The sequence below is a fragment of the Pristiophorus japonicus genome, chromosome 5 (assembly GCF_044704955.1).
Source record: "Pristiophorus japonicus isolate sPriJap1 chromosome 5, sPriJap1.hap1, whole genome shotgun sequence".
Lineage (NCBI taxonomy): Eukaryota > Metazoa > Chordata > Chondrichthyes > Pristiophoridae > Pristiophorus > Pristiophorus japonicus.
In genome coordinates this window covers 227237015-227262222 of record NC_091981.1, presented here as the reverse complement: position 1 = coordinate 227262222, position 25208 = coordinate 227237015, and the positions used below count along the sequence as shown (strand labels likewise).

General features: G+C 44.8%; 1 protein-coding gene across 5 annotated transcripts in view; it reads left to right on the top strand.

Annotated features, from left to right (window-relative positions):
• trdmt1 (tRNA aspartic acid methyltransferase 1) overlaps positions 1 to 25208 on the top strand; it is a 145997-nt gene that overhangs the window by 53243 nt on the left and 67546 nt on the right. For all 5 annotated transcript variants that reach the window (XR_011593259.1, XM_070880068.1, XM_070880067.1 and 2 more), the window contains one exon: positions 22655 to 22731. Coding sequence is in view for 4 of the 5 variants with exons in the window: in XM_070880068.1 (XP_070736169.1) it covers positions 22655 to 22731 (77 nt within the window). In the remaining variant the exon portion in view is untranslated. The remainder of the gene's footprint in view (positions 1 to 22654; positions 22732 to 25208) is intronic.

Sequence of the window (25208 nt, the reverse complement as noted above, 5' to 3'; positions counted from 1 at the left end):
TGCTTTAATCTTGCACACCAATCTCTTGTGTGGGACCTTGTCAAAAGCCTTTTGAAAGTCCAAATACACCACATCCACTGGTTCTCCCTTGTCCACTCTACCAGTTACATCCCCAAATTTTTTTTAGAAGATTTGTCAAGCATGATTTCCCTTTCATAAATCCATGCTGACTTGGACCGATTCTGTCACTGCCTTCCAAATGCGCTGCTATTTCATCTTTAATACTTGATTCCAACATTTTCCCCACTGCTGATGTCAGGCTATAATTATCCGTTTTCTCTCCCTCCTTTTTTAAAAAGTGATGTTACATTAGCTACCCTCCAATTCATAGGAACTGATCCATAGTCGATAGAATGTTGGAAAATGATCACCAATGCATCCACTATTTCTAAGGTCACTTCCTTAAGTACTCTGGGATGCAGACAATCAGGCCCCGGAGATTTATCGGCCTTCAATCCCATCAATTTCCCTAACACAATTTCCCACCTAATAAGTATCTTCTTCAGTTCCTCCTTCTTACTTGAACCTCGGTCCCCTAGTATTTCCGGAAGACAGAACCAAAGTATTTGTTCAACTGGCCTGCTATTTCTTTGTTCCCCATTATAAATTCACCTGAATCTGACTGCAAGGGACGTACGTTTGTAGAAACACAGGGGTCACTAGGCCTTCGAAACTACAGTTTCTTTAGAAACCAGTGCTCTAGGGATGAGGACTACACACTGGGACTATTTATATTGGAGCTAAGAGGATATCTCATTGAGGACTTTGAAGGGGTGAATAAGGAAAGACTATTTCCTCTAGGGAATCCATGACAAGGGATCATCAATTTATAATAATCAATTACTATGAGGGTGAGCAGAAATTTGTTTGCACAGAGGATTGCTGGGCATGGAGTGCTTTGGCACAGGCTTTAGGTGAGGCATAAATCATTGCACCTTTTGAAGGGAAAAGTAGATAAATATTTGAAGCAAAGAAATATCCAGGATTTTGGACTGTAAGGCAGTAGGGTTAGTTTTGGGTTGCTGTAAACAAGAGCTAGTATAGACATGATAGGTCAAATAGCCTCCTTTGCTGTAAATTAATGTTCTAAATAATTATGCTTTCTAGTCTGTGGTCTTGGCCCTGGTGCATAAATCAAGTTTGATTAGTATGAGCAACTTGAGAGATAAGCAAATTGTGGGAAAGGTATATGTGGCCCCTGAGGCTGCATGGTGTGCGACCGCAAAGACAGAGTTTGAATACCCTGCAGTAATAGATAAGTTACTTTCCATTTTATTGCCATTACATGCCATTTTATTGACGTCAGAGGTTCGGAATTAACCAATGAAATGCACAAATGCCTTATAAATGAGGTCACAAATTTTATGAATAATTTTTTAAAAAAGCATCATAATTTAAATTATTCAGTTAAAATTACCGCATCTTCTCACTCAAGGCCTGCCTCAAGTTTTAGAGCAATCCTTAAAACAGATGGCATGCGCTCCTGCCAGAAATGAGAAGGACGCTCAGTGGGCCATGCAAATCAGGGACCTATGGCTTGGATAGTACCTCAATGTTATTTTAATACTCCACTGTGCAGCATCCCTGAAGTGTAGATCATGCCCACTTTCTGCAAGCGGAAAGTGGTCAGTGTCGCATAAAGAGGAAAAAGTTAAAGTAATGGTTTGGGAGGATCTTTTGGCAGCAGGATAAGCATAATTGCTCTTCTGAGCCTCCCTAAAAATCCTCATAGACTTTGACTTACCTGCCTGTCCCTGGTTTGGCCTGGCCTCCCCTCCAATAGCATTCTGCCAACGTGGCTCCGCGAATCGGCTGCCAGATTTCCCTCCCTGCCCCAGTCCTAGAATGGACGCTTCCATGCAAATTAAAATAGTTTGGACCTATTGCAAGCTACGTCAAGCAGGCATTCGGACCACTTCCCCCATCACTTGCCTGATGTACATTCCACTTCAAACTCGCCCCGAGAACTAATCTCACTGTAGATAATATAAAATGGCAATTTGGCATTTATTTTGGTAGTGCTCAGTAATTTTGAAACTTTTAGATATAACAGATAAAGTTTTAGTTCTATATAAAGTAGCGTATCTATTGGTGGAGGATGTAGCTATGTAATGTCAGTAATTGGGGGAATATTAAAATTCATTAGCCTAGAAATTGGATATGGCCACAAAATGGGCAGTGTTAAGGCCCAATGATGTTAAGCTGCGCCAGGTCAAAATGGTCCAGATAGCACACATTTGTGCTCAGTTCTCATTAACATGATTGTAGTCTTGATTTCAGTGCTAAAACCAATGCTAATTGGCTTAACGCTCAACAGATGGCCAATAGTGGGTCGAGTCCAATTCCCAGTCATGTGTCGCACAAGCTTTATTCAGTACTTAAAGGGGAGGTGCATTGATGCTACAGCATCTTATTGTCGAGCCACTCACAACATCATCTGGAAAAAGACACCAGTGCAAACACGTGGCGGAGCCTTGGCACAGGGAGAGAGCCTGCAGATTCTCTGATGCAGCTCTTGAGGCACTGGTCGTGGCCGTGGAGAAGAACTGGGCTGTCCTCTTCCCACATGTTGGCAGGAAGCCCTCACCACACACCTTGAAGGTTCCGGCAGGAGATATCCGCCTATGTCATGGCCAGCTCCGTGCTCCCAAGGTTGGCCATCCAGTGCTGAAAAAAGTTTAATGACTTCGCATGGCATTTTAAGGTGAGTGAAGGCTTCAGCAAATGCCATATCCCACCATCTCCAACAGATTGCTAGTAATGCTGAGACGCCACACTAGGGGTGTGTCAGTGGAGCAGGACCCTGCTGTCCTCTCTCAGGATGACAGCATTCCTGTTGCCACTCCTCCATTGCCCTTGCCGCTGCCTGTCAGTCAGCCAGCCCAGACTGCTGCTGACCATGCCGAGGTGATCCAGTCTACAGCCGGGCCAGTGCTGCTCGAGGTCACCTTGCAAAGCCAATTGAAGTCTCCTCCCATTAAACTTGGCAGCATTCCACCAGCCATGCTGCAGCCACTGCGAGGAGCACTTCATAGGAGTAGGAAAGGGCACATGGATGACCGGCGCTAAGAGATTGCACAAGAGTATTTAGTTCATATCATAAGTGTAAATACGTGTGAATTAATTTTGGATAAATTTATTAATTTTGTTTGGAATATTTTTGTGGTGGCTCTCATTTCAGCTTTATGCCCAGGAGGACACTGTGCTATTCCATGATAGCGAGAATGTCTGATAGGCATGCGGTGAGCAACGGGGATCTGGGGTTTTATTCATTGGAATCGGAGTCTGATGAGTAGTTCATGGACAGCCCATCTGTAAGGGGGATTGGCTGTCTGCCTCCTGCTCCTCCTCCTCCTCCTCCTCCTCCTCCTCCTCCTAACGTGGTCCCACAAAGTAAGTGCTGTACCCTCATGATGGCCAGGTTATGAAGCATGTAACCGAGCACCTCAAAATGGGAAACCAGCTCTGATGTATACTGGAGGGCTCCTCCCAAGCAGTCAAGGGAGCGGAACCGTTGCTCCAGTAGCCTGATGGTCTGCACAGTGATGTTCCTGTTGGAAGCATGACTCATTATATGAGTGTTGGGCATGAGTGTTGGGGTTGCAGAGATGAGTCATGAGCCAGATGCAGAGCGGATAGCCTCGAGTTTGATGTGGTGGAGAAATGATTTTTGCCACATCGCACTGAAGCAAGATGAAGGCATCATGGCTGCTACCAGGATAGTGGACATTGATCATCAGGAAGTGCTCTGCATGGTCATACAACAACTGCACATTAAGTGAGTGGGAGCCTTTGTGGTTATGGAAGATCTCAGGATTGTTATGCGGCGCCCGCAAAGCCACGTGGGTGAAGTTGATGGTGTCCTGCACCATGCAGAAGCCCGTTTTCGGGGCAGTCACATGCGCGCTCATCCTGCTTCTCTCTGCTCAGAGAGAAGATGACATTGTCCCTTCTCCTGGTATAGAGAGCCTCAGTGAGCTCCCAGATGGAGCGATGGACGGCAGATTGTGAGATGTTAGCTATGCCTCCTGCCGCAGACTGGAAGGATCCGCTGGTGAAGAAATTGAGGGCCGTGGTGATCTTGACTGCCACTGGGAAAGCCGTGGTCGCCCTGTTCTCAGGCTCCATATTTTGTTGCAGGAGGTGGCAGAGTTTTGTGACCACCATTTTGGTGAAGCGTGACCTCCGAATACACTACTCGTTGCTTCAGTGAATATAAGAGAAGTGCTCTCGGAAGACTCTCGATGGGTAAGGCCTCCTGTTGAGAGCCCTCCTGGCCGTCGTCTTCGCTGCCTCCACTCTCTCCCGAACATACTTGATGCAACAGGGACTGCCGGTAGAGCCTCCTGACTGTGGGCAAGTATTGTGAGCAGAAGTCTTTAAATAAGAATTAAGGCATTTTCCAACTGCAACCACAATCCCTGTTACCTTAGAACCTTGAAAGAAGTTAATAAAGCTGCTGGAGTTGCAGAAAGTTGCACATAGCCAGTCAAACTGAACATAAACAAGGAACTGAGTGAGAATGAGAGGGGATCTCATAGAAACGTTTAAAATTCTGACGGGGTTCGACAGGTTAGATGCAGGAAGAATGTTCCCAATGTTGGGGAAGTCCAGAACCAGGGGACACAGTCTAAGGATAAGGGGGAAGCCATTTAGGACCGAGATGAGGAGGAATTTCTTCACCCAGAGAGTGGTGAACCTGTGGAATTCTCTACCACAGAAAGTTGTTGAGGCCAATTCACTAAATATATTCAAAAAGGAGTTAGATGAAGTCCTTACTACTAGGGGAATCAAGGGGTATGGTGAGAAAGCAGGAATGGGGTACTGAAGTTGCATGTTCAGCCATGAACTCGTTGAATGGCGGTGCAGGCTAGAAGGGCCGAATGGCCTACTCCTGCACCTATTTTCTATGTTTCTATGTTTCTATGTAACATAGCCAAGTTTGCTGACGATACAAAGATGGGAGGGAAAGCAATGTGTGAGGATGACACACAAAATATGCAAAAGGACATAGGCTAAGTGAGTGGGCAAAAATTTGGCAGATGGAGAATAGTGTTGGAAAGTGTGAGGTCATGCACTTTGGCAGAAAAAAATCAAAGAGCAAGTTATTATTTAAATGGAAAAAGATTGCAAAGTGCTGCAGTACAGCGGAACCTGGGGGTACTTGTGCATGAAACACAAAAGGATAGTCTACATGTACATCAAGTGATCAGGAAGGCCAGTGGTATCTTGGCCTTTATTGCAAATGGGATGGAGTATAAAAGGAGGGAAGTCTTGCTACAGCTATACAAGATTTTGGTGAGGCCACACTTGAAATACTGCGTGCAGTTTTGATTTCCATATTTACTAAAGGATAAACTTGCTTTGGAGGCAGTTCAGAGAAGGTTCACAAGGTTGATTCCTGGGATGAGGGGGTTAACTTATGAGGAAAGGTTGAGTATGTTGGGCCTCTACTCATTGGAGTTCAAAAGAATGAGAGGTGATCTTATCGGGACGTATAAAATTATGAGGGGGCTTGACAAGGTGGATGCAGAGGGGATGTTTCCACTGATTGGGGAGACTAGAACTAGAGGGCATGATCTTAGAATAAGGGGCCGCCCATTTAAAATAGAGATGAGGAGAAATTTATTCTCAGGTTTTTAAATCTATGGAATTAGCTGCCTCCGAGAGCAGTGAAAGCTGGGACATTGAATAAATTTAAGACAGAAATAGACAGGTTCTTAAACGATAAGGGATTATGGGGAGCGGGCGGAGAAGTGGAGCTGAGTCCATGATCAGATCAGCCATGATCATCTTAAATGGCGGAGCAGACTCGAGGGGCCGTATGGCCTACTCCTGTTCCTATGTCAAAAGCATACTGGTGCAGCTACAGCGGGAGAGAAAGCAAAATAGAAGTAGAAAGTAATCAAAAAGTGACGTCACAGCCAATGGGGTAAGTGATTGGCTGGTGATTGGTGAGTAGCTTTTCTTTTATTTTTTATATCAGTAAGTGAACTATAACATTGTTATTACCAATTTAAGGGTATCTAAGGTTAAGACATGGCAGGAGAGCTCGGTCATGTGATATGCTCCTCCTGTACCATGTGGGAACTCGGGGACACTTCCGGTGTCCCTGACGACTACGTGTGTGGGAAGTGTATCCGCCTTGAGCTCTTGACGGTCCGCGTTGCGGAATTGGAGCTGAAGGTGGATTCACTCTGGAGCATCCACGATGCTGAGAATGACGTGAGTATCACGTGTAGTGAGTTGGTCTTACCGCAGGAGAAGGGTCCACAGCCAGATAGGGAATGGAAGACCAACAGGAAGAGCAGTGCAAGAAAGATAGTGCAGGAGTCCCCTGTGGTCATCCCCCTGCAAAACAGATACACTGCTTTGAATACTGTTGGGGAGGATGACTCATCAGGGGAGGGCAGCAGCAGCCAAGTTCATGGCACCGTAGGTGGCTCTGCTGCAAAGGAGGGCAGGAAAAAGAGTGGGAGCGCGATAGTGATAGGGGATTCGATGGTGAGGGGAATAGATAGGCGTTTCTGCGGACGCAACCGAGACTCCAGGATGGTATGTTGCCTCCCTGGTGCAAGGGTCAAGGATGTCTCGGAGCGGGTGCAGGACATTCTGAAATGGGAGGGAGAACAGCCAGTTGTCGTGGTGCACATTGGTACCAACGACATAGGTAAAAAAAGGGATGAGGTCCTACGAAAAGAATTTAAGGAGCTAGGAGCTAAATTAAAAAGTAGGACCTCAAAAGTAGTAATCTCGGGATTGCTACCAGTGCCACGTGCTAGTCAGAGTAGGAATCGCAGGATAGCGCAGATGAATACATGGCTTGAGCAGTGGTGCAGCAGGGAGGGATTCAAATTCTTGGGGCATTGGAACCGGTTCTGGGGGAGGTGGGACCAGTACAAACCGGACGGTCTGCACCTGGGCAGGTCCGGAACCAATGTCCTAGGGGGAGTGTTTGCTAGTGCTGTTGGGGAGGAGTTAAACTAATATTGCAGGGGGATGGGAACCTATACAGGGAGACAGAGGGAGACAAAAAGGAGGCAAAAGCAAAAGACAGAAAGGAGATGAGGAAAAGTGGAGGGCAGAGAAACCCAAGGCAAAGAACAAAAAGGGCCACTGTACAGCAAAATTCTAAAAGGACAAAGGGTGTTAAAAAAGCAAGCCTGAAGGCTTTGTGTCTTAATGCAAGGAGTATCCGCAATAAGGTGGATGAATTAATTGTGCAAATAGATGTTAACAAATATGATGTGATTGGGATTACGGAGACGTGGCTCCAGGATGATCAGGGCTGGGAACTCAACATCCAGGGGTATTCAACATTCAGGAAGGATAGAATAAAAGGAAAAGGAGGTGGGGTAGCATTGCTGGTTAAAGAGGAGATTAATGCAATAGTTAGGAAAGACATTAGCTTGGATGATGTGGAATCTATATGGGTAGAGCTACAGAACACTAAAGGGCAAAAATCGTTAGTGGGAGTTGTGTACAGACCTCCAAACAATAGTAGTGATGTTGGGGAGGGCATCAAACAGGAAATTAGGAGTGCATGCAATAAAGGTGCAGCAGTTATAATGGGTGACTTTAATATGCACATAGATTGGGCTAGCCAAACTGGAAGCAATACGGTGGAGGAGGATTTCCTGGAATGCATAAGGGATGGTTTTCTAGACCAATATGTCGAGGAACCAACTAGGGGGGAGGCCATCTTAGACTGGGTGTTGTGTAATGAGAGAGGATTAATTAGCAATCTCATTGTGCGAGGCCCCTTGGGGAAGAGTGACCATAATATGGTGGAATTCTGCATTAGGATGGAGAATGAAACAGTTAATTCAGAGACCATGGTCCAGAACTTAAAGAAGGGTAACTTTGAAGGTATGAGGCATGAATTGGCTAAGATAGATTGGCTAATGATACTTAAGGGGTTGACTGTGGATGGGCAATGGCAGACATTTAGAGAACGCATGGATGAATTACAACAATTGTACATTCCTGTCTGGCGTAAAAATAAAAAAGGGAAGGTGGCTCAACCGTGGCTATCTAGGGAAATCAGGGATAGTATTAAAGCCAAGGAAGTGGCATACAAATTGGCCAGAAATAGCAGCGAACCTGGGGACTGGGAGAAATTTAGAACTCAGCAGAGGAGGACAAAGGGTTTGATTAGGGTAGGGAAAATGGAGTACGAGAAGAAGCTTGCAGGGAACATTAAGGCGGATTGCAAAAGTTTCTATAGGTATGTAAAGAGAAAGAGGTTAGTAAAGACAAACGTAGGTCCCCTGCAGTCAGAATCAGGGGAAGTCATAACGGGGAACAAAGAAATGGCAGACCAATTGAACAAGTACTTTGGTTCAGTATTCACTAAGGAGGACACAAACAACCTTCCGGATATAAAAGTGGTCAGAGGGTCTATTAAGGAGGAGGAACTGAGGGAAATCTTTATTAGTCGGGAAATTGTGTTGGGGAAATTGATGGGATTGAAGGCCGATAAATCCCCAGGGCCTGATGGACTGCATCCCAGAGTACTTAAGGAGGTGGCCTTGGAAATAGCGGATGCATTGACAGTCATTTTCCAACATTCCATTGACTCTGGATCAGTTCCTATCGAGTGGAGGGTAGCCAATGTAACCCCACTTTTTAAAAAAGGAGGGAGAGAGAAAGCAGGGAATTATAGACCGGTCAGCCTGACCTCAGTAGTGGGTAAAATGATGGAATCAATTATTAAGGATGTCATAGCAGCGCATTTGGAAAATGGTGACATGATAGGTCCAAGTCAGCATGGATTTGTAAAAGGGAGATCATGCTTGACAAATCTTCTGGAATTTTTTGAGGATGTTTCCAATAAAGTGGACAAAGGAGTACCAGTTGATGTGGTATATTTGGACTTTCAGAAGGCTTTCGACAAGGTCCCACACAGGAGATTAATGTGCAAAGTTAAAGCACATGGGATTGGGGGTAGTGTGCTGACGTGGATTGAGAACTGGTTGTCAGACAGGAAGCAAAGAGTAGGAGTAAATGGGTACTTTTCGGAATGGCAGGCAGTGACTAGTGGGGTACCGCAGGGTTCTGTGCTGGTGCCCCAGCTGTTTACATTGTACATTAATGATTTAGACGAGGGGATTAAATGTAGTATCTCCAAATTTGCGGATGACACTAAGTTGGGTGGCAGTGTGAGCTGCGAGGAGGATGCTATGAGGCTACAGAGTGACTTGGATAGATTAGGTGAGTGGGCAAATGCGTGGCAGATGAAGTATAATGTGGATAAATGTGAGGTTATCCACTTTGGTGGTAAAAACAGAGAGACAGACTATTATCTGAATGGTGACAGATTAGGAAAAGGGAAGGTGCAACGAGACCTGGGTGTCATGGTACATCAGTCATTGAAGGTTGGCATGCAGGTACAGCAGGCGGTTAAGAAAGCAAATGGCATGTTGGCCTTCATAGCGAGGGGATTTGAGTACAGGGGCAGGGAGGTGTTGCTACAGTTGTACAGGGCCTTGGTGAGGCCACACCTGGAGTATTGTGTACAGTTTTGGTCTCCTAACTTGAGGAAGGACATACTTGCTGTTGAGGGAGTGCAGCGAAGATTCACCAGACTGATTCCCGGGATGGTGGGACTGACCTATCAAGAAAGACTGAATCAACTGGGCTTGTATTCACTGGAGTTCAGAAGAGTGAGAGGGGACCTCATAGAAACGTTTAAAATTCTGACGGGTTTGGACAGGTTGGATGCAGGAAGAATGTTCCCAATGTTGGGGAAGTCCAGAACCAGGGGTCACAGTCTGAGGATAAGGGGTAAGCCATTTAGGACCGAGATAAGGAGAAACTTCTTCACCCAGAGAGTGGTGAACCTGTGGAATTCTCTACCACAGGAAGTAGTTGAGGCCAATTCACTAAATATATTCAAAAGGGAGTTAGATGAAGTCCTTACTACTCGGGGGATCAAGGGGTATGGCGTGAAAGCAGGAAGTGGGTGCTGAAGTTTCATGTTCAGCCATGAACTCGTTGAATGGCGGTGCAGGCTAGAAGGGCTGAATGGCCTGCTCCTGCACCTATTTTCTATGTTTCTATGTTTCTATGTTTCTATTTCTTATGTTCTTATATTGGCCTGGATTTTGCAGTCAGCGGCGTGCCTACGGAGTACGCCGCCAATATCTGAATAGAATGCGAACTTACCTGATGGGGACCCTCCTTCGCGAACTTGCTGTGTTTGACACTGCGTGCTCGAGGGCAGCGTAACAGGGGCGCAGTATATGAGGAAGCGTCAATTTGTCAATTTATACAGGAACGTGTGCCTGATGATCCAATCAGTAAATACTTTTCATGGACAAAATCTTAAAATGCTTCCATTTGTGGCCTCATAAGTTTTTGAAACTGCTTGCTTTTGTAAGGAGGTATTGCCTTATGCTGTGGAAACAGGCCCACCGGCTGTTTCCACCAGCCGTAATTGTTGGGCAATTAGTCCAACTCTGCATCTGCAATTAGATTTTCTGGTTGGTGTGGCTGATTTGTCAGTTCGAAATTTAGCAAATGCGCAAATATATGCAGAATTCCTGAACGTGCTGTGCATTTCAAAGGTGGTATCACGGTGAATTCTGTGTACCCTGTCCATACCCACTGCAAATTCTGGCCCATTATCTTACAGCGCACAAGAACACAAAATATCTCAGTCAATTAATTTTCTTTGACTGTTAGTAATTAAACAAAATACAAAGCTCAGTAAGAAATAAACACACACAATTGCATGGAAAATGTATTTTAATATGGAACACTGCATTGTTTGAAAGGAAATACATAATGAGAACTAAACCCGCTCAGTATTAAAGAGGAATAGAATGAATTTTGATGCAGTTCTCTTGTGGAATGTATATCTTTTATACAGGAATGTGACTTTTAATAATAAAAAAGTTGCAATATTTAAAAAGAAATTCATAACCTGAATATCACGGATGTCATTTCCTTCATTTGTCAGCTTTGCATCAGATAAATTGTAAGCTTTCAGCAGGAAATCCGTTCAGAAAATATTAGATAACTCGCAATTTTATTATTCGGCCATGTGTACACAGATATTAACCCCGAGTGACAGATCTCTGTTAATTTAACAAAAAATGAAAATTGGAGGATAATTTTGCTTTATGGATTTATGGAAATCCCCCAGTGTGGAGACAGTTAAACAGCTAGTTTGATGAGGGGCCTCGTTCGATTCTGGGTTTCAGCAGCATTTTCTCTCCCCTTTTTGTTTAAATTCTCCCAGATATTTGCAATTTTTTTTAACCGGCATTGATGAGCGAGGGTAAAAAACAGAAAAAGGGAGGAGTTCTATCGTTCTTTTTCTTTCTTTACGTTAATTTCTCTCTCCTCTCTCAGATCAATATAGTGATTGGAATCACAATTTAAGTTGCTAATTCCTTGATGTTTCATGCATTCCAATGGAAAGTTAAATTTCGAATCAAACCCATTGTTATTCCACAGTGTCACTTGATATGTTTTATTCCATTGTATTCGCTCGCACGTAGAAGCCTGCTCCCTGCGGGCTTGACGACATTGCGAGCGTCTGCGCAGACTTTTGTTTATTGCGCAGCACCTCCAAGCTTGTTAACAGTAACATTGACAAGGAAGCAGTTTGCCCTGTCATGCCTGTGCCAGCTTACTCAAAGAGCGATCCAATTACTCCCACTCTCCCCTGCTCTTTCCCCATTGCTGTACAATTTTCTCCCCCCTTCAAGTATTTAACCAATTCTCTTAAAGTTATTATTGAATCTGCATTCACCACCCTTTCAGGCAGATCATAACTCGCTGCATATTTTTTTCCCTCATCTCACCTCAGGCTCTTTTGCCAAATTACCTTGAATCTGTGTCCTCTGATTACTGACTCTTGCCACTGGAAATAGCGCTGCATTCACTCTATATAAGCCCTTCATGACTTTGAACATCTCTATTATATATTCTCTTCGCTGCTCTAATGAGAACAATCCCAGCTTCTCTAGTCATTCTATGTAACAGATACCCCTCATCTCTGGTACCATTCTAGTAAATCTCCAAGGCCTTGACATCCTTCCTAAGGTGAGGTGCCCAGAATTGGAAACAATACTCCAGCTGAGGCCTATCCAGTGATTTATACAGGTTTAGCATAATTTCTGTAAAGCCAAGAATCCCATATGCCTTTTTAAAGCCTTCTCAACCTTATCCGGTCACCTTCAAAGATTTGTGTATGCACACCCCCAGGTCTCTTTGTTACTGCATCCTGTTTAAAATTGTATCATTTAGAACTGATTAATAAAATGCAGGGGGGAGTATTCTGACAAGTTTCGGGGCCAGTGATCTCCAGAATTAATAAATATATATAATATTTATTTATTTTAAATTGTTGTAGTTTTCGTAAACTGCCCCGGAGGAGTTCGTGGCCCACTTAGTACAAATAAAAATTAGAGGGAACATTGCTTCTGTCTTCCAACTATTTAATTCATAGAATCATAAAAACTTACAGCACAGAATGAGGCCATTCGGCCTATCGTGCCTGCTGGCTCTTTAAAGAGCATTCGTTCTTAGTCCCACACCCCTGCTTTTTGTCATTAACCCTGCAAGTTTCTCAACGTCATGTACCTTTCCAACTCCCTTTTAAAATTATTTATAGAATCAACTTCCACCACCTTTTCAGATAGAGCGTTCCAAATCTCGTGTGAGTGAAACAAATTCTCCTCATCTCCCCTCTGGATCTTTTGTCAATGATTTTAAACATATGACCTTTGGTTCTTGACCCATTCGCCAGAGGGAATAGTTTTTCTCTCTCTACTCTATTATCTTGAAAACCTCTAATAGGTTACCTCTTGAGCTCCTCTGCTCCAAAGAGAACAGTCAAACTTTTCCAACCTCTCCTCACAACTGAAGTTCCTCATCTCTGGTAAACCTCCTCCATACCCTTGGCCTTTACATCTTTCTGAGGTGTGGTGCCCAGAATTGTCCACAAAACTCTAGCTGAGGCCTAATCCGTAATTTATAAAGTTCTAACATGATATCTTTGCTTTTATATTCTATGCCTCTGTTTATAAACCCAAGTAACCCATATGCTTTTTTTTAATCACATTATCAACTTGTCCTCCCACCGTTAAGGATTTGTGTATTTGGACACCAAAGTCTCTCTGCTCATCTACACTTCAAAATCATGCCATTTATAGTACACTGTCTTTCCATAGTAGTCCATCCAAAGTGCATCACTTCACACTTCTCCGCATTGAACTCCATCTGCCATGCTTCTGCCCATTTAATCATCCCGTCTGTCATCCTGAAGCCTATAATTATCCTCAACACTTTCGATTACACCCGACTTTAGGCCATTTATAAAAATTGAAAAGAGTAATGAACCCAAAACTACCCTTGGGAAAACACCACTGCAAACCACCTCCCAGTCCATCCACGCTACCCTCTGCTTCCTGTCACTGAGCCAATTCCATATCCATACCACTACTTGTCCCTTAATTCCATAGGCTTCCATCTTCGTGATTGTCCGGCCCAGGTCAGCGTCCAGCCCCTTGTCGTCCTCTTCCTCTCTCTCCTGAGGTGGAGCATCAGTCCCTTCTGGCAATTCTTGGCCCCTCCTGATAGCCAGATTGTGCAGCATGGAGCACACAACCATGAATTTACCTACTTGCTCAGGGTTGTATTGTAGCTCCCCTCTTGAGTGGTGCAGACATCTGAAGCACTGCTTAAGCACAGTTATTGCTTTGTGGACCACATTGCGTGTGTCTCTCTGGCTCTGGTTGTGTTGCTTCTCGGCCTTGGTGTGGGTGTCATGCAGGGGGGTCATCAGCCAGGTGGCTAGGCCATATCAGTTATCACCAAGCATTCAGCATTGTCCTTGTGGCTGACTCGTAAAGATGTCAGAGATGGCGCGCTCACGCAGGATGTGAGCCTCATCGAAAGTGCCCGGACATTTGGCATTCACTGCCATTATGATCTGGTTGTGGTCGACAACTACTTGGACCTTCAGGGGGTGAAATCCTTTTCTGTTACGAAAACGCTCCGGGTCCTGAGAATGTGGCTGCATGGCGATGTGAGTACACTGTATAGCTCCCTGCACCCTGGGGAACTTAGCAATGCGGGAAATGTTCCAGCTCTGTCAGCCTGAGCCTCCTGAGTAATAAAGTCCATCCTCGCGTACAGGGCCTCCGTGACCTGTCCAATGCAGCGATGGGTGGCATGGTGAGACAGAGGGCAAATCTCGACTGCGGAGGCCCGAAAGGAACCGGGCGTGTAGAAAAACAGTGCCGCGGTGACCTTGACCTCGACCGACACTGATGTCCTGATGGCAGGCTGCATATGTGGCCTGATGAGCTCACATATTTCATTGATCACCACCTTGTGGAACCACCTTGTGGAAGCGCAGTCTCTGAAGGCAGGTGTGGTCGGACACGTCGAGGTAAGACCTCTTTTCCCTGTACGTGCGGGATGTGTATGGTCTGGCCATCCTCCTCATTCTTGCACGTCTTAAATTGGGGACATAATGATGTGCATCACACATTGAGCCATCTGCAGTCTGCAGCATCTGTGTATTAATCGATGCAGGCTGAGAAATAGCTGGCCCCATTGCAATGAAAGTATAATAGCGATTGATCAGAAGCAATAATTTCCTCACTAAAATACACCTCGAGTCCAGATTCTGAAAATATGTCTGTTGAGATGGTCACTTCACCTGAGAAGAACTCCAGAGTCAATCCAAACTCCCCTGAAGTTGAAGCAGCCTTTTGAATGAAGCGACCTGCAATTTTAAAAAATGACAGCCACACCACTGGCTTTCATTCAGAACAGTTTCACTTTCTGGGGGATTTTTTGGGCAAGCGATATTGTGGGCGATATGTGTGCGAGGTGGTGAAAGGTGGGCGATCTCCTGGACATTAGTTTCGCCAAATGTGCTCTTTACGACAAAAAAAATGGGCGAACTGTATTATTGAATCTTGCTGTTAATTCCGTGTGGAAAGTAACGCTGGGCGATATTATGGGCGTTGATTTCGCCTATTCTGATGATTCCGCCCCAAAAAAGTGGGCGGGCGGTATTTTTTCCCGGCGTTACGCACATGGGGAAAGTAACGCTCGGCGATAATGTTCCGAAAAACGCCCGCCAGTTTCCGTTTTGTGGCTAAATGGACGATATATGGGCGTTATATGTCATTTCAGCGGTAAAATGGATGTTAAATGGGCATTAAGCATGCAAAAAATGAGGAAACTCTAGCCCTGTATGTTTTATAAAATGCTTTGGAGTTCAATTTAATGTTGCCTCCTAATCTTTTCTCGTAACCTTTCTTTGTCTCCTGTAATAACTTTTCCAATTCCCTCCTGTAAATTCCATAATCTTCCTGATTATAGAGGAAGTTGGAGGAAATCCAATTCTGGATGAGCAACATTGGGAAGACCAAAGCCATCGTTTTCATCTTCCACCACAAACTTTGTAAAGTTTTTAATCATAGGCGGTCCCTCGAAACGAGGATGACATGCTACCACGCCAAAATAGGAGTTCACAGGTGTTTCAATGAAGGACCCGAACTGCATCCTCAAGGGTGGAAGATGCCTATTCGTGGATTTTTTTAAAGTATGGTGGCCGTTGCACATCAGCCACCACATGGGCTTGACAGAGCTAAGTCTTGGTCCAGTGGCAAGGATTACCCAAGACGACTGGAGACCAGCTCTGCTGCACAGACCTAGTGTGCACACATATCGCTGTGTGGGCTGGCCCGTGCTGCCCCTGTGCCCCTGACCCCGAACTCGCACCTCCCCGGGCCCCGATCATATCCCTCGACAGTCTCTTGCCGCTCCTTCGCCACGACCTCGCCGCATTTACTGTATCTGTCCACACTCCAATCACGACCTGGACCTTGATGACATCACTCTTCGCTGCTATCGCCCTCCTGCACCAGCTCGTGCTGCTCCCTGAAGGGGCCTGCCTCTACGCTGTCCAGGGCTGCTGCTTGCCGCTCCTTTTATGGTCCCGACCTGCTGCTGGTGTTCTCACGCAGGTCGGGGCCTCCACAAAGTGCAAAATTTGTACCCTAGACATGAATTACATCCTCCCCTCCCCGGAAACTCCGGTTGAAGCCAGCTGTTTGCAATCTCAGCATCCTATTTGATCACGAGCTGAGCTTCCAACCCCATATCCTCTCTATCACGAAGGCTGCCTACCTCCATCTCTAACATTCATTGTCCTTGTCCTTACCTCAGTCCATCTTCTGCTGAAACCCTTATCCATGTCTTTGTTACCTCCAGACTCAACTATTCCACTGCTTCCCTGGCTGGCCTCCCATCATCCATAACCCTCAGCTCATGCAAAATTCTGCTGACCGTATCCTAACCCTGATCAGGTCCTGCTCACCTATCACGCCTGTACCCACTGATCTACATTGCATCTCATCCTGCCAGCAACTGCATTTTTAAATTCTCATCCTCGATTTCAAATTCCTTTGTGACTTTGCCTGTCTGTAACCGACTCCAGCCCAACAACCCTTGCATGCTGTAGGCAAGCGCCAGATTGAATAATTGGGGGATTTTACTCCCAAGTAGTCTTTCAAGTAAATGACTGCTTTCTTGACTCTTTTTATGATTGAGCTGCTAGTTAGAAACTAATATCAATATGTAGATATGATGGAGAGTAAAGTTGGAGAGTGAGGGTTAATTAGTTACATGATACAGTTTAAAAAAAGTGTTTTGCATTTTGTGATAGCATCTTTAAGGAATGAAATTTACTGAGTCCAGGACATTTAGCAACAGGCAAGGGACGATGATAAGGTGATTGAGCCGATAAGTGGTAAAATGCATTCCAATACCTAATTCTGGTTGCCACCTTTCACTTCTGCATTTCATTTCTTGTGATGCTGCTTATGAAACCATGTATGTGTAACACACAGTGAAAGGGAGTTTACTGTAGTATATAATGCTGATTAGTGACATTTTTGTTGGTTCTGGTGTTTAGTGATTGTTCAGTCTTCCCTTTGAACCCTGTAGCTGTGGTTTGTCTTTTTAAAAATAAAAGCACATTTAAAATTAATTTTGCAGAGGTTGACATTCCAGCTTGAACATATTTACAGAGGCTAGTTTTACATTTTTGAGCGTACCCTTTTGAATAACGTCAAGACTTTTATGGAAATTCTAGATATTTTTTGGACAAGAACCATGAGCAGCTGCAGTTGCTCAGATGTTATTTTTCAGTAAGATATACCCATGCCTTGTGCTATAACTGTATTGTGTGTTATTCCCCTGGTGTATGACATCGAAGTGTTAAGTTTTTGGAATTATTACACAAATCTCCTCACTATATAAATGCAAGTTGTTGCTGTAATATTTGCCTTCTTTCTCATTAACATAAATTTTAGTCATGTTGATCATTTAGGTTTAATTCTACAGCAGAGAATAGATTTTCTGCTCAGTTCAACCCTTTTGGTGGATGTAAAATGGTCATAACCAATCACCAGAATGGCAAAGATCCGTTACCCTGGATTTATGCACATATACTATTGCCATAATCTCCAACCTACCTTTCCGAAGAGTGGTGTGGGAGGCAGGGGCTTGCTTCCTGGGGCATTGGCACCAGTACTGGGGAAAGACACAGCTGTTCCATTGGGACAGGCTCCACTTGAACTGTGCTGGAACCAACGTCCCAGCGAATCGCATAACTAGGGTAGTGGACAGGGCTTTACACTAATGATGTGGTGGGGGGGTGCGGGTGGGAGGATTCAGGAAAGAGGAAATTTAAAAGTAGCAACAGAAATATCAAGGCTCTAGAACAGAGCAGAGTTTTGGGTAAAAATAAGCAGAGTGGGTAAGGAAGGGACAGAGAGTAACAAAGATAATAGGGCATTACTGACTAAATACATGAATTGATACCGGAAATAGTAATTAATAGGTTTGATCTAATAGCCATTGCGGAGACATGGTTGCAAAGTGACCAAGATTGAGAATTAAATATTCCAGGATACTTAGCTTTTAGAAGAGATAGACAAAATGGAAAAGGAGGAGGGGTAGCCCTGATAATAAAGACACTAGAGTGAAAGGATCTTAGCTCGGAAAATCAAGAAGTAGAATCAGTTTGGGTAGAGCTAAGAAACAGCAAGGGGCAGAAAACGTTGGTGGGAGGTGTTTATAGGCCCCCAAACATTAGTGGTAATATAAGGCACAGTTATAAATCAGGGAATTAGAGGTGCATGTATCAATGGTAATACAATAATCATGGGGGACATTTAATGGGGATTGGCCTTGTGGGGTAGTCTCCACTCGCAGAGGGGTGTGTTAGACAGGGATGCTGGATCCAAGAGGTAAGTGGCAGGTTTCACGAGGCCTTCAAAACTGGATCAGCCGCTGTTAAATTTAAAATGGAGATAAAATCTGAGGCACGGCAGCCTCATTATGATATTTAAATGGATGACCCACCTCCTGGGAACGAGTTGGGTGCTCGCCCCCCACCGTCCCACCTCCGTTAAAACTGGAGATGGGCGATTCGGGGTGGGTTCTGGTGAAGAAGGTGCAAAGTTCACAAGAAACCTCCCCCCCCCCCACCGTGTTTGGGCTCATTCGAATGGACATTTAATTTGGGACTATCTACCGAAAAGTTTGGAACTCTAAAGTGCTTATGAAAGAAACTACGAACTTTAATAGAATTTTGGATTTTAAAAGACAAATTCAAGGCTGTGGGCGAGCCTAAGGAATGAGCAGGAGACAGTCTGATTAATTGAGGCTACCTGGGTGTGAGGACTAAACTAACCTGTCTGGAGGAATGAGTATTCGAGAATCCTTCCCCCACAAGAAACATTTACATCACAAAATCACCCAGAGATAGCTACCCATCAACATGGGTTTGGAAAACCATTTCAGCATATACATCACAAAAAGGCCCAATCCAGCCTGTATGCAAAAGACGAAGCACAAAAGGACATTGTAATTACCCCCAAACTAATATTTCCATCAGGAAACCGTTTTCGAACATCAACTCACCCAAAACATATCAACTTTTAATGAGCCTGCCAAAATATTACAAAGAAGAGCCAAGCCCGCCAAATTTATACAAAGGATTTTGAACTGATTTGGCGCCAAGATTAGAAACACTGAAATCGTATAACTGACCCCCTGTTCTAACAGAGGGTATGCCATACTACACCAGGTGCTATACTGCGAGTATGCCATCAAGACGAGGAGAGAAACCAACGCGACAGTTGTAAGCTAACTTCTCCAGCCTAGAAGTCCTGAAGGAAGGAAGAACATCACCATCGTGGCAGCGACCGACCACAGTTAATGTGGTATCAACGGAAAAACCACCGCGATCGACCAAACTCGAACAATACTCTAATGGCAAATAACCGAAGAATCGAAAAGTTTCCACCCTACAATCTAATCTTGACCTACCAACGGGTAAAACATTACCTAAAAGACTGTAGAAACCTATTTCGAACGAAGAAAACCAGGTACTTACCCCATAGATCCAAAACGCACCTTACCGCATCAGTGGACTCAACCCAACTGAAGATTGCGCAACAAGAAGTCTTCTCTGACGTTTGGGGTACGGCAAGCAGACCCTACCGCATCCAGCGAACCCTGAAACTGCGATCTACCGTTAGCTGTCAAAGGGATTGGTAAACATAGTACCTGCCTGCCCTGGAGTCCAACCTAGCTAGAATTAGGTTTTGGGAGGTGGGAGGTATAATTTTACTGCAACCCCCTTTGAATGTGTAGTGTATGGTATTTTATTCGAGTGATTATAAGTTTGACCTTGTACCTTTCCTTGTATTGTCCCTTATTGTAAGTTGGCCTTGTATTTTCTTATTAGAGTAATAAGCTTGTATTTCCCTGACTGTAATAAAACCAAAGTTCTTTTGCATCAAACCAGTGTCCTTTGCACTTTTGTCACACCCCCCAAATAAATCCAGAGTCTAGAGCCCAAGGGAGTGGGAGCGATTCGAACCACTCAAGTTGGTTAGAAGGGAACCTGACCCCCTCAGAGACCACCCCCTTACACCAATGGGGTCAGATTTTTAACACTTTAACTTCCCACACGACCCCAACCCATCCATTTTTGGGGGTTGAAATTCCCCCCCAGTGCCCCCGAATATTAATCTTTATATGCAGTTTGTTGCTGACAAACCTGGAGTTTTTTTATAATGTCTAGGTATATACATGTGTATGTATATGAAGTGTGTGTCAATTAAACTCAAAAAAGCTGCATACAAACTAAACCCACAAGAATCTTGAATTGAATGGTTTGGCTCCTCCCTCCAATAACTATCGGAGACGAAATGCCTATTCTGACACCATTATATATCAAAATAAGCTGGGCTATTTTCTATGGGTGAGTCTGTAACCCCATATGTACTATGCTAATACCAATAGTATTGTATTGGAGTGTCAGCCTAGATTGTGCACTCAAGCTACGCCGTACGTCTTGAACCCACAGCCTTCTGACTCAAAGGTGTATGAATCATGGTGCTATAATCTTACACTGCTATTATCTGTCATTAATACATGCAGCACAATTCCAACATTACTGAGTTTGTTCAACAATACGAAAAACTTGATAACTGGCTGCTGGGAGATATGGGCTTTGCAGTTCAACTCTCTAAAATCTGTGTACCAAGACTGTAAGACTGTTATGGCACAGTGAGGAGCGGGTTTGAACTTTTAGCTTGGTGAAAAATGCATTTCAGTTACATGACCCCTGAGAAGGTGACCAAAATAGTTTGTGCGCTACATGTTTTACACATCGTCATTAAAAGAGACATTAGCAGACACCATAGCAAGTGAAGGATGGCAAGGGACAACAACATCTGCCTCACAAGCTTTCCTTTGCACAGCTGAGGAGCGGTGGCTGGATGTTACATGTACTACCTGTAGTTAAATTGCTGTTGTGACATTTTGAAAGAGTGACCGTGATGTTATCGGTGCTAAAAGCAGAAAAAAGCTGCACACACTCAAAAGGTCAATCGGCATCTGTGGAAAGAACTGTTTGACATTTCAGGTGCACATCTGTCATCAGAACCAGAAGATAAAAGATGGAAAGGCATATCAGATCAGAAAAGGGCGTAATATATAATTTATTAAAATAACACGACTAGTCAAATACAGAGAGGAAGTATCACTGGAATTATTAACAGATCATCTCAGTCATAGAAATAGACAGAAAGAAAGACTTACATTTATATAGCATCTTTCATAACCACCGGATGTCTCAAAACGCTTTACAGCCAATGCAGTACTTTTGGAGTGTAGTTACTGCTGTAATGTGGGAAACACAGCAGCCAAGTTGCGCACAGCAAACTCCCACAAACAGCAATATGTTAATGACCAGATAAACTGTCTTATGTTTTTTGAGGAATAAATATTGGGATGTTATGGAATCTTTTACATCAACTTGAGAGGGCAGACTTAGTTTAATTTCTCATCTGAAAGACGGCACCTCCCACAGTGCAGCACTCCTTCAGTACTGCACTGGAGTGTCAAGGAAGCACTAAGGAAAAATGCATTCAAGAAGCTAAGAACATGCAAATAACCAAGCAAGCGAGAGGCCTAAGGAAAAGAGGTTTGTAATTGAGAAGGAAATGCGAGCCAAGTAGTGTGGGTCCACCAACTCCAAAACCAGAAAAGAAAAACAGGTCAACAGAGTTCTCTTTCCCATTCCCCCACTGAAAAAAAACAACCAGCCCATTTACCCTCCCTCTCCCCTTGGATACCAACAGACTTACCCCATCTGTTCTCACTATAGATGCTGGCCGACCTGTTCTGTGTTCCCAGTTTTTTTTCTGATTTTCTTTCAGATTTCCAGCATTTGCAGTATTTTTGCTTTTCATAAGTCAGGATTGTCCAGATTTCTTGCATTAGCATTGATGCCAAAGTGGTAAATGATAGATATCGGGGAAAAATGTGGTTTCACATGAAACATTTTTAATTTAAGTAACCCACAAAAAGAATAATATTCACACTCTGAGAATCAAAAGTGTAAATGTACCCACTAATGTAAAGGAGTATCTTATTATTCCATAATGCAAGAGCTGTCTTTTTAAATTTGTTTTTGACAAATTCCTCCAAAGGGATCAGGAAGAAGGTTCAGATCTGTCCACATCTTGTCCTTCAATTAGAACAAGCATCCCAGTCCAATGAAACACAGTTATGAAGATTTGGACCAGTGGCTTGTGTTCCTGAAAAAGGAAATGAGCATAAAGTCAATATTGATTCACAAGTTATATGCACATGTTTCTAACAGAATCGCTGCAGCTCCAAATAGATATCCAAATTTATTTCCAGTAGCACAAATATCAGAAAATGGAGGGCAAATGTTGAAAAGATAGAAGAGAAGAAAAATAAATTGGGAAATGGGTGATGCCAGCTTCTATTTCAAAAGTCTCAAGATTGTAAAGGAAGAAAAAACTGAGAGGTACTGAAGTTTTAGGAAAGATTGATGAGATGTATAAAAACACTCTCTAAGATGTAATCTGCAGAGAAAACACAATTTTTCATCAAACCTATGCTGTATTGATATTGAACTGTTTAATACTGCCTTGAGTATTGAAAAAGATACTGAAATGTTCAAGTTGCTCACTTTGGTTTACTCGCTCCCCCCCAAAAGTATAAAATATTACTTAAGTCTACTATTGCAGTATAATATTTTATAAAATTAATTGAAGTATTTTTATTTTAGGGTATGATGGTGGATCAATTTAACAGATTGGACTTTGACATGATCCTGATGAGTCCTCCTTGTCAGCCATTCACAAGGTAGCATTTGCATAACAAGTGACTGCATTTCAAAGCAATTAATTGTATAGGAAAAGCCTTGGGACATTTCTGAGATGTGATCACGTTTTTTTCTCTAACAGTGAACTTTTAAATATTGACATCTTGTATATTTATCTTGTACCAAACTTATAACTGAAGTTTTACAACACAAGTATTGGCTTAAATAAAAACAGAAAATGCTGGAAACACTCAGCAGGTCAGGTAGCATTTGTATAGAGAGAAACGGAATTAACGTTTCAGGTCGATGACCCTTCATCAAAACCAAGAGCCAAGCATCGGCTTCCTGCTCAGAAACATTTCTTACAACTGCAAGTGAACATTGCTAGCCCATGTTACAATATATATTTCCTATTCAAGAGTACAGCTCGATCTTTGTGAAAGGAAATATAGTTATATATAAATATAATTGGTTGCATAAAAAAATGTCCATGTTTATTATATAGAATGAGTGAGTTTTACTTGTCATTTACTTCATGGAGCACTTTGCCCTTTTTGGTACTATTTATACTCTTGAATTAAATACATTTTACTCTTTAGGTAAAGATTTTGATAATTGTGTCGCAACTAGAAATGTAGTTGAGGTATATTAGTGTTAAACTCTACCCTGTCTAGAAAATATCTTTGTACAAAGTGGCATTTTTTTATAATTTTATTTGATTTTGAATTTAAAAAAGGCAAAAGAAAAAACTAAAAAGAGAAACACAAACAACAAAAAAGAAACAACTATCTATTGTATTCATCAGTAAGCAGTGATCAGATAAACAAACACATACGACAGGCGATGCATAAGTGTTTAACCAGCTGGCCACATGAGTAGTTGAAGTACAGCATTCCTTCAATATAATGCCAAAGTGTGCACAGCCTGACTTGACCTGAGCTTGTCTGTATTTCCGTCGGTTATGTGTAATGAGGTTTCCCTGTCCTTTCCAACCACTCCGTCCTCCGTGCTGCCAGGGGCAACAATAATGCCAGCAGACTTCGAGGTCTTATGACTGTTGTCCAAAAGACAGTCTCAAGCCCTGAAGCTCCTCTGCTACATCCAGAAAAAGAAAGATGTACATTTTTGGTGGTTCCATGTACTTGTTGTCTGCCCTTCTCAGATCCTGTGATCTGGGTATAAGCAATGGGTACCACCTTTTTAGATGTCCATCAATCCGAGGCCCTTGTGTAATAAGACAAAAGTCCTTGCATATAATTATAATTCATGCACCAATTTTGACTCTCTTCCCCCCCCCTCCAGTGTCAAGCCAGTTCAATTCACTCCATGAAAGAGGAGGGTGGGGTGGGGGGGGGGGGGGGGAGAGGAGGGAGGAGGGAGGAGAGAGGAGAGAATATGGGGGGGGGGGAGAGAGAGAGAGAGAGAAGGAGGAGGATGGGGGTGGGGGGAGAGGATGAGGAGGAGGGTGGTGGGGAGAGAGGAGGAGGAGGAGGGTGGTGGGGGGGGAGAGGAGGAGGATGGGGGTGGGGAAAGAGAGAGAGAGAGAGAGAGAAGGAGGGTGGTGGGGAGAGAGGAGGAGGAGGAGGGTGGTGGGGAGAGAGGAGGAGGGTGGTGGGGAGAGAGGAGGAGGAGGAGGGTGGTGGGGAGAGAGGAGGAGGAGGAGGAGGAGGGTGGTGGGGAGAGAGGAGGAGGAGGGTGGTGGGGGGAGAGGAGGAGGGGGTGGGGGGGAGAGGAGGAGGAGGAGGGTGGGGGGGAGGAGGAGGAGGGGGTGGTGGGGGGGAGAGGAGGAGGAAGGGTGGTGGGGGGAGAGAGGAGGAGGGTGGTGGGGGGGAGAGAGGAGGAGGGTGGTGGGGGGGAGAGAGAGGAGGAGGGTGGTGGGGGGGGAGAGAGGAGGAGGGTGGTGGGGGGAGAGAGAGGAGGAGGGTGGTGGGGGGGAGAGAGGAGGAGGGTGGTGGGGGGGAGAGAGGAGGAGGGTGGTGGGGGGGGAGAGAGGAGGAGGGTGGTGGGGGGGGAGAGAGGAGGAGGGTGGTGGGGGGGGAGAGAGGAGGAGGGTGGTGGGGGGGAGAGAGGAGGAGGGTGGTGGGGGGGGAGAGAGGAGGAGGGTGGTGGGGGGGGAGAGAGGAGGAGGGTGGTGGGGGGGGAGAGAGGAGGGGGTGGTGGGGGGGGAGAGAGGAGAGGGTGGTGGGGGGGGAGAGAGGAGGGGGTGGTGGGGGGGGGAGAGAGGAGGAGGGTGGTGGGGGGGGAGAGAGGAGGAGGGTGGTGGGGGGGGAGAGAGGAGGAGGGTGGTGGGGGGGGAGAGAGGAGGAGGGTGGTGGGGGGGGAGAGAGGAGGAGGGTGGTGGGGGGGGAGAGAGGAGGAGGGTGGTGGGGGGGGAGAGAGGAGGAGGGTGGTGGGGGGGGAGAGGAGGAGGGTGGTGGGGGGGGAGAGAGGGGAGGGTGGTGGGGGGGAGAGAGGAGGAGGGTGGTGGGGGGGGAGAGAGGAGGAGGGTGGTGGGGGGGGAGAGAGGAGGAGGGTGGTG